General features: G+C 43.4%; 1 protein-coding gene across 4 annotated transcripts in view; it reads right to left on the bottom strand.

Annotated features, from left to right (window-relative positions):
• Window positions 1–8,114, bottom strand: part of pcdh10a (protocadherin 10a) — a 22,829-nt gene extending 14,715 nt beyond the window's left edge. For all 4 annotated transcript variants that reach the window (XM_019889359.1, XM_019889360.1, XM_019889357.1 and 1 more), the window contains exons 1-3: window positions 5,010–8,114; window positions 3,834–3,892; window positions 3,110–3,216 (exon numbers count right to left, since the gene is read on the bottom strand). In XM_019889359.1, the coding sequence (XP_019744918.1) occupies window positions 3,110–3,216; window positions 3,834–3,892; window positions 5,010–7,556 (2,713 nt within the window). In that variant the 5' untranslated portion in view covers window positions 7,557–8,114. The remainder of the gene's footprint in view (window positions 1–3,109; window positions 3,217–3,833; window positions 3,893–5,009) is intronic.
• Between the last annotated feature and the right edge of the window lie 6,837 nt (window positions 8,115–14,951).

Raw genomic sequence — 14,951 nt, 5'->3', positions numbered from 1 at the left:
GACGAATCCGACAAACTTTTTTTTTTGCCATGAAAATGTGGACCACCCTAATATATATATATATATATATATATATGTGTTTTGCAGTCAATGTCAATCCAAAATCCAAACTAACTACTTTCAACAAAGGAAAGGTAAATTTGTACAACAGCATTTGAAAACACTAGACAACTATAGGGGGAGCATAAGAAGCAAAAGAAAGAACTGAAATCCCCTAAAATAAAAACCTTATATTGTATTGGCATGCTTCTCCGCAAACCCACACTGACTTTGGAAGTTTGTGAAACTTGAATGCCTCCACATTCAGAAATAGCATGCATGTGCAATTACTTCCCATGGAGTGGTCATCTGTTCACTTAAAAATCAAACACAAGGAGGAGTGTTCATATATAACAAAATATTGTACAGTACGTATGTTCTGAGACTGGTGCCAAACCGGAGTCGAAGATACTGGTATTGCTTCTTTAAAATTTGGCTGTCTCTTATTTACCGTGTACGAATCCACACAAAATAGATCGTAAAAGCAGCTTCCTAAACAGCACTGAATTATCCTATCAAGACTAAGTTGTCATAAAACATTGCGAACGCTGTATTTCTCTCTTCTTCTTTGTTGAATAGAACTGCTGACAGTGGTATAAAGAGTCAAATATTTAAATCTCAACTGCTGCCTTTCTGATTTACACGGCATGACCTTCCTCGAGTGTTTGATAAGCAAGAGCAGAGCATTACACTATCGCTTGCGTGTAGCTGGCTCTCTGTTTTGCCTCAGGTGATAAATAATGTCAAATGCCACAGAGCCCGATGCGTACAGTTCACTATCCTACAACACAGATCCAACAAAGTCTAGTTGATATTCCCAGCACCGATGCGATATTTGGCAGACTCCCGTCTAGACGGAGGTCTTATATGAGATGTGCGGAGGGAAGCCTCAAAGGAAAAGGGCAACTCAATATGAAATGTGATTTTCTATTGCCTCCTCCTTTGTCTGACTCCACTTGGATCAATAAACAGGTACAACCATAATCGAATGTTTGCATAAACATGATGATTGTTATGGTAAACTATCTACAAAAAGGGCTCGTCAACACAGTAGCCCCCCCCCCCACCCCCACCCTTGGGGTTGCACTGGCTCTATTTGGTATGTCAAGACAATGAATCTTTTTCCACATCTTTGGAAAATACAGGTGCATTGTTGGCCCGATTAAGGTGCAACAATGGCCGATTGAGCTCATCAGAACTTCAGCTACGGAGATGGAAGGTCACTGTTCAAGTCCCGCTGTGGACAAAAGGAAAAATAAAACGGCACCACACATTGTTGGAGGGATGCTGGTCTGCTTCCTGGCGACTGTTGAGGTGCCCTTGAACGAGCACCCACCCTCCGAACCACACTCCCCACTTCCTTGCACGCACACACACACACACACACACACACACACACACACACACACACACACACACACACACACACACACACGTTCAAACGATGCAACACAACTTTCATGCATCCTTACACTACGACATCGCCCGTTGTGTGTGATTGGGTTCCGTGTATGATGTGCAATATAACAAAAAATAGAGCAGTGTGAGAGCTTGAAATTCCCTTTGAGGGATTATAAGCCATTGGGGATGTAACGATTCATTCAAGCCCAGATTCTAATCAAGCTTTGATTTTCAGTTCCGGATTTCGATTAAATTCGATTTTCAGTTTTCAGTTCCCAATTGATTCAATTAGATTATTTTTCAATTTGGTTTTTATATCAATTTGATTTGTATCTGTTTTTTTTAATGAATTAATTCACAACCAAAAGATGTTCTTATTTTGACATCTGCATCCTGTTAGAAACAACTCTTTGTTACTTTACACAAAAAAAAAATAAAATTTAATTTTGACTGTTGAACAACATTTTTGTCGTTTGACTCTTATTAGTGCCGGAATGAAATGTGAAAATGAATAAACGTAACATAGATTTGACTGTCATCATTACAAATCCATTTGTAATAAAAATCCCTAGATTGTTTTATGTTTTTGTTTAGGTTACATTTGGTTTTGTTCCCTCGTGTGCCCTTTTTGTCTTCACCTGTTCTCGTCATCTGTGTCCGTTGTGTTAAACCAATCAGCTGCCTCAACCCTTTGCGTCTTGTCCAGGTGTTTCTCGTTGTCTCATCACTTGGCTTGTATTTAGTACCCTGGGTTATGTCAGTCTTTGTTGGATCATCGTGTGTGCGTGTGCACGTGCGTGCGTGCTCCTCTGTCATATCTTGGTTCTGGCCTAGGTTTTTGTTTGTTAGTTTGGTTCCTTTGGTTTTCAAGACTTTGTTTGTGTTTTGGATTTCGATTTTCCAGTGTATCTCTGCAAATGTTTTTTTTTTTAACACGTTTCGTTCAGCCCACCCTGCTCCTCCTGCCTCACATCACGCAAAACTTGACACATTGAGTATTTTTTTTTAACATCGATGCATATTTTAAATGGTTTTATTTCATTGTAAATCAATTTTCGATTAATCGTTACATCACTATAATCATGACTTGTCCAAAAAAAAGCACACCCACTATTACCTTGATGTCCAAAAATAACTTGTTTTTTCTTCTTGTGAGTCAATACTTAAATGTGGCTGACTAATGACGCTGTCTCCAGATATAGACTATTTCTCACAGTGTTGATTGGCTGATTGGTTTAAAAAGGGGAAATGCAACAATTCATACAGCTGATTAAAATGCATCTCATTATGTCACTTTAGCATCTGTGCCTTTCTCTTTCACTTGAGTGAATGTCTTGATGAATGCCACAAAGAACTGCAGGCCGAACACTTCCTCCATGTGAGTTGCTGTCCTTTCAGGACCCCTCAGCGGAACAGCAGTTCAGGGAGAGAAATGAGGGATTTTTTTTTTTTTTCGGCCAAAATAATCTGTTTTTTTCACATTCTGTACAGAATGCAATCAATACCTTTAGCTTCTGCTTATAGAAGCTAGCTAGCATCACAAGACCATGGCAGTCTTAGTGATACAAATGAAAAAGACCCCTGTCTGCTGAATTCACCACATCCAACAGATTTTTTTTTTTTTTTTTTTTTTTAAACAATATGCACGATGATGTTTCAAAGAACTCACCGGTAGAGTGGCCCCGGTTCGTGGCATCATGGTCACTGTCGCCTTGTTCACTATCACCATGACCGCTGTCTTTAGAGCTCACAATGTCTGCTTCTTGGAATGCCGAACTGGAGGAGAGAGGCATAATACAGCCAGTCACGGAGGTACAAGAGAACGAAACTAATTCATGGGTGGAGACGGAGGTCAAGACACAATACTGCGAGGGGGATTAAATGAAAGGCCAGGAGAGTGCGAGAGAGAGAGAGAGAGAGAGAGAGAGAGAGAGAGAGAGAGAAAATGAACGACAAGAGAATCAGAACCCGCCAACGCATAACTGCATTAATACCGTCACGGAGGCCATCACGATTCTAAATTGGATGTTACACATGGCATGTAATGAAATCCAGTCTTAGAGCTTTAATAGGCACCGCTCTGCCAGTTATGGGACTGGTGCCAAATTGAAGAGCTACATTACGGACACATTGGGAACCATGTAGTCTCTCAGAGCCGCAATTAATGATGCAGAATCCACAAGACTAATACTGATGGGTGCAATATTCAGTTTTATAGATCTGTGAATAGACTCTGGTTCCCTTTGGCCAGCTGGATGTTAGCAGTCCTCAGGCAGCCAATGGTTATGTGGTTCGCCTTGCTCAGCACATTTCTCCGATATGGGTGCGTGTGTGTGTGTGTGTGTGTGTGTGTGTGTCTGTCTGTGCGAGTGTGAACATGTGCTCTTCGCTACCTGTTAACACGTCTTGGTCTGTCCACCAGGTAGGTGAGCTCCGCGCGTTGGTGTTTATTCTAGAAAACCCGAAAAAGACAGAGCAGGTCATCTCAACTAAAAATAGACATCCATTAGAGAAACGCACGTGACCACAAATGCATATATATTGGCATAGCTTGTTTCAAACTAGTTAAGTGGTGGCGTAAGCCGTACGAGATGGTGAATGCATCCACTTGCACGCACGCATCCACTTAATGACTGGGTGAGAAGAGAGCAGCGGAGAGTGGGTTAGGAGGCGATTGAATGTGTAAATGATTGAGCCGGCCTACGCTGGGACTGAACAACCTTTGTTCACGCTGCTGCCATGCTGGGTCGTGCAGAGAATACTTAAAGTGCAGCAAAGGCAAGACTGTGACTGGCTGTCTGGCAAAACTCCAGCCTCAACGCAATCAACAAAAAAAGCTTCAAGTCCTCGAAGCTCTCCGGTGCAAAACGCACAAGCTGAGCACAAAATGGGGCCACCAACTCACTTATCTCCTTTTCATCTAATGTTTGCCGCCCGTATATATTTTTTGCGCATTGAAATCGTTCTTTGAAGAAAAGGGGGTGTGATGATAGCCATCCATGTCTTCTGCACAGCGAGTGCGGTTCTTGGATATTTTTTAAGCAAAAATTCTAAGAAATGAAATTGCTCGGTTGTGTAATTTCCCTGAATGAATCTGCCTGTGAAGATGGTTTTGACCACATATTAACTTCAAACGGCCTTGCAATTACACTATGCAGTCACAGGATCCACAATACATGCATGGGCTGTCTTTGTACTTAAGCAAATAAAAACTATTCTTGCATTCATGTAAAATATATTTTTGTTTCCACTATAAAGGAAGACCGCGAAATGTCGAATTGTACAGGAAAACGACTCACATAAGTGCTGTCTCCTTTATCTGACATGAGTGAATAAAAACTAAAGGGCCACAGGAGATTGAACAATTGACAATCGCCATTAGGCATGACAATGATTAAAGGCCACAGAGCAAAACAGTCAATACAATATCCATCTTCTGAAGGGCTTTCGTTTGACATGACTTGAATAGAAAACATGAAACAGATCTGGTTGGATGACTATTTGTGCCGATATAATCAAGTTAAATGTTAACGTTATCATGCATCTGGTCTGATAATCTAGATGCTTACCTCACTGGAAAGAATGCTGCCATTGGATATGATGTCTGGTTGTTGGTCGCTGTAACCAGTAACTAAGGCGCCGCACGGGTTAGTGTGATCCGTATCAGTGCTTCGTGAGGGGCTGCACGGTTTTAGGAACATCAGATCAGTTTTGGCAGATTCCGGTGTCAGACACACTTGGTAGCAGTAGGAGTTCTGGTTCTGGTGGTGGTGGGAGCCAAATCCTCCTCCCACACTCCCCACTCCCGACTCCTCCACGGGCACCTGCCCCACGGGCCCAACACCTGATGTCACATTGGTACTCTGAACCAACATGATGTCGGACTTACTCAGCTTCTTCTGCTTGCGGCCTCGAGCGTGCCTGCTGCAACAGGAGCCGCAACACATGCAACAGTCACCGGCTAATAGGCAGGTGTTCAGGTTGAGTTTCTTGTCCTTTTGGCAACGCACGGCCAAGACAATCATAGCCAAGAGGAAGATGAAGGACACGGAGCCGAGGGCTATGATGAGAATGAGCGTCAGGTCAAGGGACGTCTGCTTTGCCTTGGAGGCAGAGCCGCGATCCCCACTGCGACCTTCGACCACGGTGTCCACTAATATCACACTCACACTGGCTGAGGATGAGAGGGGGGGCTGCCCGTGGTCCCTCACTTCGATTAGCAGGTCATAATGGCCCTGAGAGTCCCGCTTGTGAGAGATCCGGCGGGCGGTCCTCAGCTCTCCGGTCCTCCAATCCATGCGAAACATGCCCATCTCGTTGCCTCGCAAGATGCTGTAGGAGAGCCGTGCGTTTTCGCCATCATCCGCATCCATGGCCACGACGCGTGTCACAAGGTAGCCAGGCTCGGCAGAGCGTGGCAGGGGCTCCTTAGCCGTGCCGTTTTTACCAATAGGGGCGATGACAGTCGGGGCATTATCGTTTTGGTCCACTATTATAACGTTCACAGTGGAATTTGAGAAGTGCTCAGGCGTTCCCGTGTCCTTCGCCTGGACCATGAAGCTGAATTCTTTGAGCTGCTCATAATCGAAAGAGCGCAGGGCGTAGAGGTAACCGGTGTCCTGATTTATGGAAACGTAAGTGTCCACAGACATGCCCTGTATGTCACACTCCAATATGGAGTAAGTAATAAGAGCATTCTGTCCAATATCAGGGTCTGAAGCGCTCACAGCATGAATGAAAGCCCCGGGCACATTATTCTCTGTCACATACACGTCATAAACCACCTGCGTAAAACGCGGCGCGTTGTCATTCTCATCAGAGACGTGCACTTTTATGGACTTGCTGGTGGCAAGAGCGGGCTGGCCTTTATCTTTTGCCACCACTGTGATCGTGTACGACTCTGTCGTCTCTCGGTCCAGCGGGCCGTCCGTCACGATCGTGTAGTAGTTTTTAAACGACGACTTGAGCTTGAAAGGGACATCTCCCAGGATCTCGCAGCTCATTAAACCGTTCTCGCCCGAGTCCCGATCGGAAACGCTGAAAAGTGCAATCACGGTGCCCGGGGCGTCCTGCTCGCTCACGGACTCAGTCACGGTGCTGAAGCCAATCTCTGGCGTGTTATCGTTCACGTCCACGAGTTTCACGAGCACTTTGCAATGAGCGGGGACCGCGTTCGCTCCCAAATCTTTTGCCTGCACGTAAAGCTGGTGCGTGTTGCTCTCCTCATAGTCCACCTCACCGGCCACCTCTATCCTGCCTGTCCTGGCATCGATGCTAAATAAGTCTTTAATCCGCGGGGTATTGTGGTTGCTGAATGAATAAATTATTTCCCCGTTTTGCCCCTCGTCCACGTCAGTGGCGTTGAGCTGAATGACTTGGGTGCCCACGGGGGAATTTTCTCGCAAGTTAACAGTGTAGACAGACTGGTCGAAAGTGGGCGCGTTGTCGTTCGAGTCGAGAACTTTAACGACGAGGAGCGCAGTCCCGGTGCGCTGCGGGTTGCCTCCGTCCACCGCGGTGAGCACGTAGCGGTGCACGGCTTGCTGCTCCCTGTCCAGAGGCTTCTCCAGCACGAGCTCGGCGAACTTGTTCCCGTCACTCTGAGTCTGCACGTCCAGGTAAAAATTGTTATTATTGGTGATGGCGTACGTGCTGAGGGCGTTTGCGCCCACATCCGGGTCGAAGGCGTTCTCCACTGGGAAGCGCGTCCCGGGGATGGCACTCTCGGATATTTCCACCGAAATATCCGCCTCGGGAAAACTGGGTGGATTGTCGTTGATATCCATCACTTCAATCTCGACGCGAAAGAGTTCCAACGGGTTCTCCAAAAACACCTCCAGGTGCAGTAGGCACGGGATGGTCTGCTTGCAGATTTCTTCCCGGTCAATTTTCTCCCTCACCACAAGCGCGCCGTTTTCTAAGTTCATTTCCAGATAGGGCGTCCGTGAACTGGGCACAGTCTGGAATCGGCGAGCAGAAAGTTTGGTTATGTCCAGCCCCAAATCCTCCGCGATATTCCCAACCACTGTCCCGGGCTCTTGCTCCTCTGCCACGGAGTAGCGGAGCTGAGAGAGCGCTCCATCCAGGAAGGAGACCAGAAAAAGCAAACGAATCATGTTTGCTCTCTCCCTCCAAGTGCACTTCAAAAAAGGCAAGGCTGATTTTGGGAAAAAAAAAAAAAAAAAACTTTACTCCTTACTTTCTACAAGCATTCCCAAATGATCTGCCTGAAAAAAAAGGCGGCGAGATTAAAAAATCAAGAAAGAGAGAAAAGATCTCCGGTTGCGCAACTCCTCTCCTTGAACTGGGGTAATATAACATTTCGTCGTTTGAGCGGTGTGAAGCACAGCCATCTGATCCGAGCGCCTCCGTTTTAATCAATTCCGCACCGCACGGCTGTGAGTTTTGGCGTCAGGCTGGTGCAGAGCCAACACTTCCTGTGCGCAGAAATACACTGACCACTTCTTCACAAAAAGTCACCAAAAAACAGGAAATTACTGGCTGATAGACGGGGAGGGGGATAAAAAAAATGTCAATGCAATTTCTACATGAAGACGATGACGAATAGCAGAGCGTTTTTCCCCCCACCTCCCAACCTCGCTGAATGAATGAAAATCAGTGTGTCCGTGCGCTCAAAGCGGATGATGTTCTCAGCTCGGCTTTTGTCAGGCGAGTGTGAGCGGCGGGTTGGTTTTGCGCACTGCTTCTTTCCCCACCAGCCAATGGTGAGCTCAAAGACCGCGCGTAATGCCACCTGATTGGGGCTCCGCGACACCAGCCAGCGCACACACTGGAGCATCTTAACAAAACCAGTTAAGTGCAGTTGCGCTCCTCATCTCTTCTTCCCCTCTTCTCCTCCAGGCCAACTCTTGGTAGTAACAGGGAAATTAAATGTTCTACACATTCGATGAATTAAGAAAGCTGCGCGCACCCAGCAGCTGTCGAGGGAATGCTGTTTTGATTTATATTGTACCTGTTAGAATCAATCTGTCATCATACCGTCTGTACTCAAAACAAGTAACTTTAGCAACAAGCCGATGCAATGTTGCCAGCAATTATTTTTGCAGTGCTCCTAAGCAGTGCGTGAGTCATAGCGCATCATATATAAGGATGCTCACAGCTCAGGGGCACCCCGGAAACATCCAGTGCTGGTAAAGCTTTCGACTGAACTCTACATGGTGCCTCATTGCCCTTGTCATGGCTCATGTCCAACGGGCGGGCTGCATGTTTTGGATCTAAGTTACATTTCCTATGTTGTTGGGGAGTTGTCACTAAAAGGGTTTCCCATCAGAGCACGATCACACATGGGTTGCTTTAATTCAGTTTAATGAAGCATTATGCTTTAGTCCCACCGTGATGCTAATAGCTTGGAGTCTATTAGTTCCCCCTGTCTTCCATTTCTTATCATTAACTCGCCTCACATGCTGGCCTTGGCTGTACTTGCAGTTGCATCATGTGCTATTTTAATTGACAATGAATATATTTAGGAGGCTTCCGAGAGCGGCATATAGTTTGAGGTAGTACTTGTGCGCATTTTTTGAGACGGAGATAACAAAGAGGATGAAAAGGGGTGTAATTGAAATTAATTAGCATAAGTCTCTAAATCCAAGTGTAATAGACGGGGCGCAACAATATCGACCATAATGCAAAGCGACGTGCCCATTGTGGAGTGGATTAAACAGCGATTCTGCATCTAGCCACGCAAGTCAGAAGAAACAAAGAGCAGACGTTGGATGAATTTTCACCCATGTCTGAGCCAGAGCTGTGTGACTGAATCGAGCTGACACTGAAGTGGGATCTCACAGCCGCTCTCTCTCTCTCTCTCTCTCTCTCTCTCTCTCTCTCTCTCTCTCTCTCACTCACTCTCTCTCTCTCTCCCTCTCTCTATCCCTTTCTTTCTCCCTCTGTCATCCTCCCTTCTCCCCCGCTTGTAACAGACCATTTTAGAGACCAACGACGCCCCCTGGTGTCTTCTTCCTTTTGTCCCGCTCCATTTTTGACCACGAATTCAGCTCAGGGTACCAGATGAGCTGGGGCCTTAAATGTACATCATCCCAATTTGTACTGATAAATATCTTTCGTCATTTATTTTCATCTCGTCATTTTCAAATACACTGCACAGTCTCTCTTTCAGCACAGTCTAGGCTAAGATGGCATCAAATAAAATAGATACTGAAATGTTTCAGGCACAGACTGACAGACTTGACCCGAGATAACACTGTGTCACTAATGGCTTTTCTCCAGTGAGAAGATAAAAGTCAAGTAAACATTTCATGAATGCATGTTCATGATGATAAACAGGGACAAATTTGGAACATACCTGTTCCATTTCAGGCCGGGAAAAGAGAAAATAGTTATACACGTGGAGAGAGCAAGTTGTGACAGTGTAGATAACACACTAAATCCTAAACATCGAGAAGAGAGATGATGGTTAATGATGGTTTATGTCATGGGATAGTAATGAAACATGCACCACAGAATTCCATGTACCTGTAATTTACTGGGATGTGATCCCGATACAGATTTACAGTGGAACCACTTGACAAAATAAAACTGTAAATTCAACAAAACCTGTTTTCAGTGTGCTCAGATGAGGGGAGAAACATTTTCTGAGACAACCGAAGCAGTCCAATTGTGATTCATTTAATGTTCTGAGAATGAAAAGATATCCATTGAGCTACTTCGGACCATTGTGCCGCTTCATATATTACTTTGACTCTGAAAAAAAGTAGGAATGTTTGAACCACAGGAAGGCATTAGATCAGGGGTGTCAAACGTACGGCCCGCGGGCTGGATCCGGCCCCCAAAGGACTTTAATCCGGCCCGCGAGATGATTATGTAAAGCAGTGGTGTCAAACATACGGTCCGCGGGCCGTTCCATCAGGCCCACAGGATAATTTAAAAGTGAAGAAAATGCATAAAAGACACAGAATAAATATTTTTAATAAGGTGGAATTTATTGAGTATCCGCTAGGGGACACTGTTTTGATCAGAGAAGAAGACAACAGCAGCCTCAGTCCATCACTAAGACAGACCCATGACAGCAGATGCTATCAATAGCACTCTCACATTTACACATTTAATAGCACGCTCCTTAGTTTGTAAGGTGTAGGCAGGGATTACATTTAGATTTTATATGCACGTGTAAATGGTTTAAAACTTCCTTTCTTTATAAATCTCGTTTAATCTTAAAGTGCATTACTCTATTTTTCAAAACCAATTACTTGTTAAAGTTTGTACAATCAGTGGGATCAGTTGCAATGCATATATGTGAATGATAAAAGTAAATTGCACATTTGTCGAAGGAAATGTAAGGTGCTTCATGAAATGTTTTGGAAAAGATATGTTCATTTAATTTCAACATTTTCCTAATGTTCTTGTGCTTCTTTATACCAAAACAAAGGAAAGACATATTGTTTTGGTTATTTATAGCAAAGTATGGTATCATTTTAATGGTCCGGCCCACTTGACATCTACCCAGGCCGTATGTGGCCCACCATGTCAAATGAGTTTGACACCCCTGCATTAGATGAAACAATCAACATTGCTTCAATTGACAATGTTGTTTGACTTTCAACTTAGTACTTTTTAGTCAGGGTTCACGAAGCAAGTTACTTCTCAAAGTAGTTCATTCAACTACTAAACTATCTTCACAAATACAGCTATCTGCCTACATTTAAAATAGGTGAGCATGAATATTAACATTGGAGAAGTCGGCGTGACATCAGGCCCGGACAAGTCTGTGGAAAGTGAAAATCTGATTCAAGTGTTTCTTATAATGTCTGTTTCTTTTCTAATTCATTGGTGGTTCTGGCATACCGAGGAAATGTGTCTTTTTCAGTTCAAAAAAAAAATAAAGTGGAATGTCACATTGTCATTTAAAAGATTAATTGGCGACACATTTCTTTTGATCATTTAAAAAATAATGTTTAATTACCTCGCTCATGCCATCACCAGCGAGTACTTTCTAATTTGTCTGTCTAGTACAAACCTATGGCCAGGTTTAGAACGAAACAAGTAAAGAAAAAGACAATTATGTCACATTTTCATGTTGGACTTTTTCCATTTTTTATTTAAAAAAAACAAAGCTGAAATGTCAGATGTATAACTGACGAGCTGTAATATTTGACAAATATGTCAGTAATTTTTCATGACACACTGGAAGCTTGTTTATCTGATACTTCTTCTGAAGTTCCAATAGTTAGCCTCACAACTAAGTGCATTTAAAAATAAATTATAAAAAGTTACTTTTTATAATTTCAACTAAACCAACCAAGAAAAAAATGGTATACAAGCTCTACATTGCATTGCATTTGGAGCTTGTAGATTGGCTATTTTTGTGTGAAATACTGTACTAGAATGATGAAGTCAGGCATTCATTTACAAAAAAAAGGTTCTGCAATACAACAACAATATGCAATGTGGCAGGTACAGCTGCAGGATTTTTTTTTTCTCTCCGAGGCTAAAGTGGGGCTTGACCAAGCCATCGGAAGTATGAAAAGAGTAATTTATCGATATACTTTAGGGCATCAAATAAAATGTTGAACTGAGGCTCCACAGGTTTCTGACAGGGCTATATAATTTTAAGACAAATATCTCCCCATAGCATTATAAGCATCCAGATGTTGGAAAAGTTTGAACACCACTGCCACAGATGATGGTCCTGATAGAGAGCTCAAATGTTGCACTCGGTTCCAGGGATATGTGTAATCTGCATACCTGCTGAGATTAAATCTATGTTACCAATAACATTGCCTATCTTCTCCTATCTGGTCATGTGTATGATCTTGACAGAGAACTCAGTGTTGCAGTTTTGAGTGAATTAATCCAATATACTCAGGACGTGACAGCGAGAAATCCTAAAAGGCAGAAAACAATGAATATACACAAAAATAAAATGTGCAAGTAACAACGTAAAATTGACTTTCTTAGTCAACTCTCTCATGTAAAATCTAAGTTCAACATGCTTGAAGTGTCCACTCCAGGCGGGGAGTTTTATATTACGGTTTGTATTTTTTTTAGCCACTCAATGACCACCATTTACAAGGCTCGCTCTTCAGTTACTGTATATCACATCTTAAGTAGAATAAATAAACAATGGAATGCACATGTGAGCACACACACACACGGAAATCAGCAGGGCTCATAAAATGATGCCGATTTTCAAAGTAGACTAAAACCATTGATCTACATACAGCTTTTACAGTGTCATCTTCAAAGACTGGAGGTAATGTACATGTTCTTTTTCTGTGGGAGATTTACACTACAAATCCTCTTTATTGTTTTTAAACCCCTTTTCTACCCACGTTAACATGCCAATTGATTCTTCTGCCCACGCATTTTTGTGTGGTCACTGTTGTCATATCCTACTGACTCACCAACATCCTCCATCCAGGATGAAAGTCTGCCTGTACCATCAGAGCTTGAATGTGAATTAAAACGGTATAATAGATACCTTCAAAAAAAAGCAAACCATTCAGTCAAATGCCATGAATTGATCGTTTCCTTCATAAAGCCATCCATCCGTTGGGAAGGAATACAAACATAATTTAGGGTAACAAATGGTCATTTCTCACTAGCTTTGACACAAAGCAAGCTATAGCAAGCCATTACACTTATAATATATGTTAATAAATGTTGCCATAAACAATCTTTTACATACCAGGGACTATAGCAAGCGATAACTCAACTTATCATCTGTCGTCATTTGGTGGATATGGACGCTTGGGTTGCCAAATGTTTTTGTAAATCCACACTGTAACTAAACCTGGCGTTCTCGAATGGAAATGACTGCAGTTCAAAAACTGTTCTGAGCAGGGCTCCAGACAAAGGTTTTGTTTTTTGTTTTTTTGTTTTTTTTTAAACTTGGAACACAGTGGCCCCTAACCTGAATTTTTTGTGTGCAAGTAGATTTAGGGGCAGGAGGTTTGTCAGCAAAAACAACAAAAATTAAGAATATCCTTCCATCCATGTTATACGCTGATCCTCACAAGGGTTGCGGGGCGTGCTGGAGCATATCCCAGCGGTCTTCGGGCAGTAGGCATTGGACACCCTGAACTGGTTGCCAGCCAATCGCAGGGCACACATAGACAAACAACCATCCGTACTCACTCACACTTCGGGACAATTTTGAGTGTTCAATCAGCCTGCCATGCATGTTTTTGGTTATCACGTCCGCCTCACAGTGCAGATGTGAAGGATTCGATTCCGGCTCCGGCCTTCCTGTGTGGAGTTTACATGTTCATCCCGCACCTGCCTGGGTTTTCTCTGGGTACTACGGTTTCCTCCCACATTCCAAAAACATGCATGCGATGTTAAATGGTCATTCTAAATTGTCTCTTGGTGTGAATGTGAGTGTGGATGGTTGTTCGTCTCTGTGCACTGGCAGTGCATGGTAACCAGTTCAGGGTGTCCCCCGCCTACTGCCCGAAGTCAGCTGGGAGAGGCTCCAGCATGCCCCGTGACCCTTGTGAGGATAAAGCGGATCAGAAAATGGATGGATGGATGGATGCAATTACGACATCATTAAGGGCATTAGTACCTAAAGGATAAATCTTGTGCTTCTGACAGTCCTCCAATAAGTTGATACCTCGTGGCAGTTAAATAAATAAATAATGGTACTTTTTTGAGTGCAATAGAACTGAGTTGTGGATCTATGAAATGGCAGTAAAGGGGGATAGTTGTCCCTTTGTCAAGTGGAGTCTGTAATGTTTGCATTCAAAGAGGATGTCAGCAAAGTTAATCGGATGAAATTCGCATTACAAACAAAAAAGCGTCTTGTTAACTTTTATGATCCAAAGACATTGATTTTCAAAAGCTCCATGGTGATACGTGTTGGAGTAAAATATGTCAATAAACAATAAATGTCGATGAAAACACTTCAGATACTTCAGATACTGTGATACCAAGGCAACCAAAGCAAACAAAACACACACACACACACACACACACACACACACACACACACACACACACACACACACTATTTTTAAGACGATATTGATTATAATTCATTCACTGAATTTATTTCTTCAAAGGTTCAGAGGGATTGTCCCATGCTGGTGTCATTTTAATGAATGGAATATCATGACGTCAATCCCACATGTCTACTTAGCACTGAATTACTCTTGTCTGTGCCTTGATCAGACGCACTAAAAGTGCATTAGATCACCTGCACAACAAAATAGACTTCCTTTTAGCCAGTCTAAAATTGTGTCTACTTTTTGCAAATAAATTTGCAGATGCGTCTGGGGGTGAGGCAGTAAATGCGCTGAACTCGATCATTGCCCGAGCACGAAAATTGACAATGCGCACGTTTTTTACGCTGAGCGCAGACTACTTTCTGTTTCCAAATTGTCGGATGAGTCTCAGGCGAGGCAACTGCGTGCGCCAGGACGCCTACAGAGGCGCAACATGGCCCCAAACACACTAGACCAATTACGCCTATTTTTACGCATAGCGCACGGGTGCCAGTCAACCAAAATTGTGACCGAGGAGTGCAGAGCGCCCAG

This window comes from Hippocampus comes, unplaced genomic scaffold (assembly GCF_001891065.2).
Source record: "Hippocampus comes isolate QL1 unplaced genomic scaffold, H_comes_QL1_v1.1 scaffold86, whole genome shotgun sequence".
In the NCBI taxonomy this organism is placed as follows: domain Eukaryota; kingdom Metazoa; phylum Chordata; class Actinopteri; order Syngnathiformes; family Syngnathidae; genus Hippocampus; species Hippocampus comes.
The sequence above is the reverse complement of the archived record's forward strand: the minus strand, read 5'-3'. Positions and strand labels throughout refer to the sequence as shown.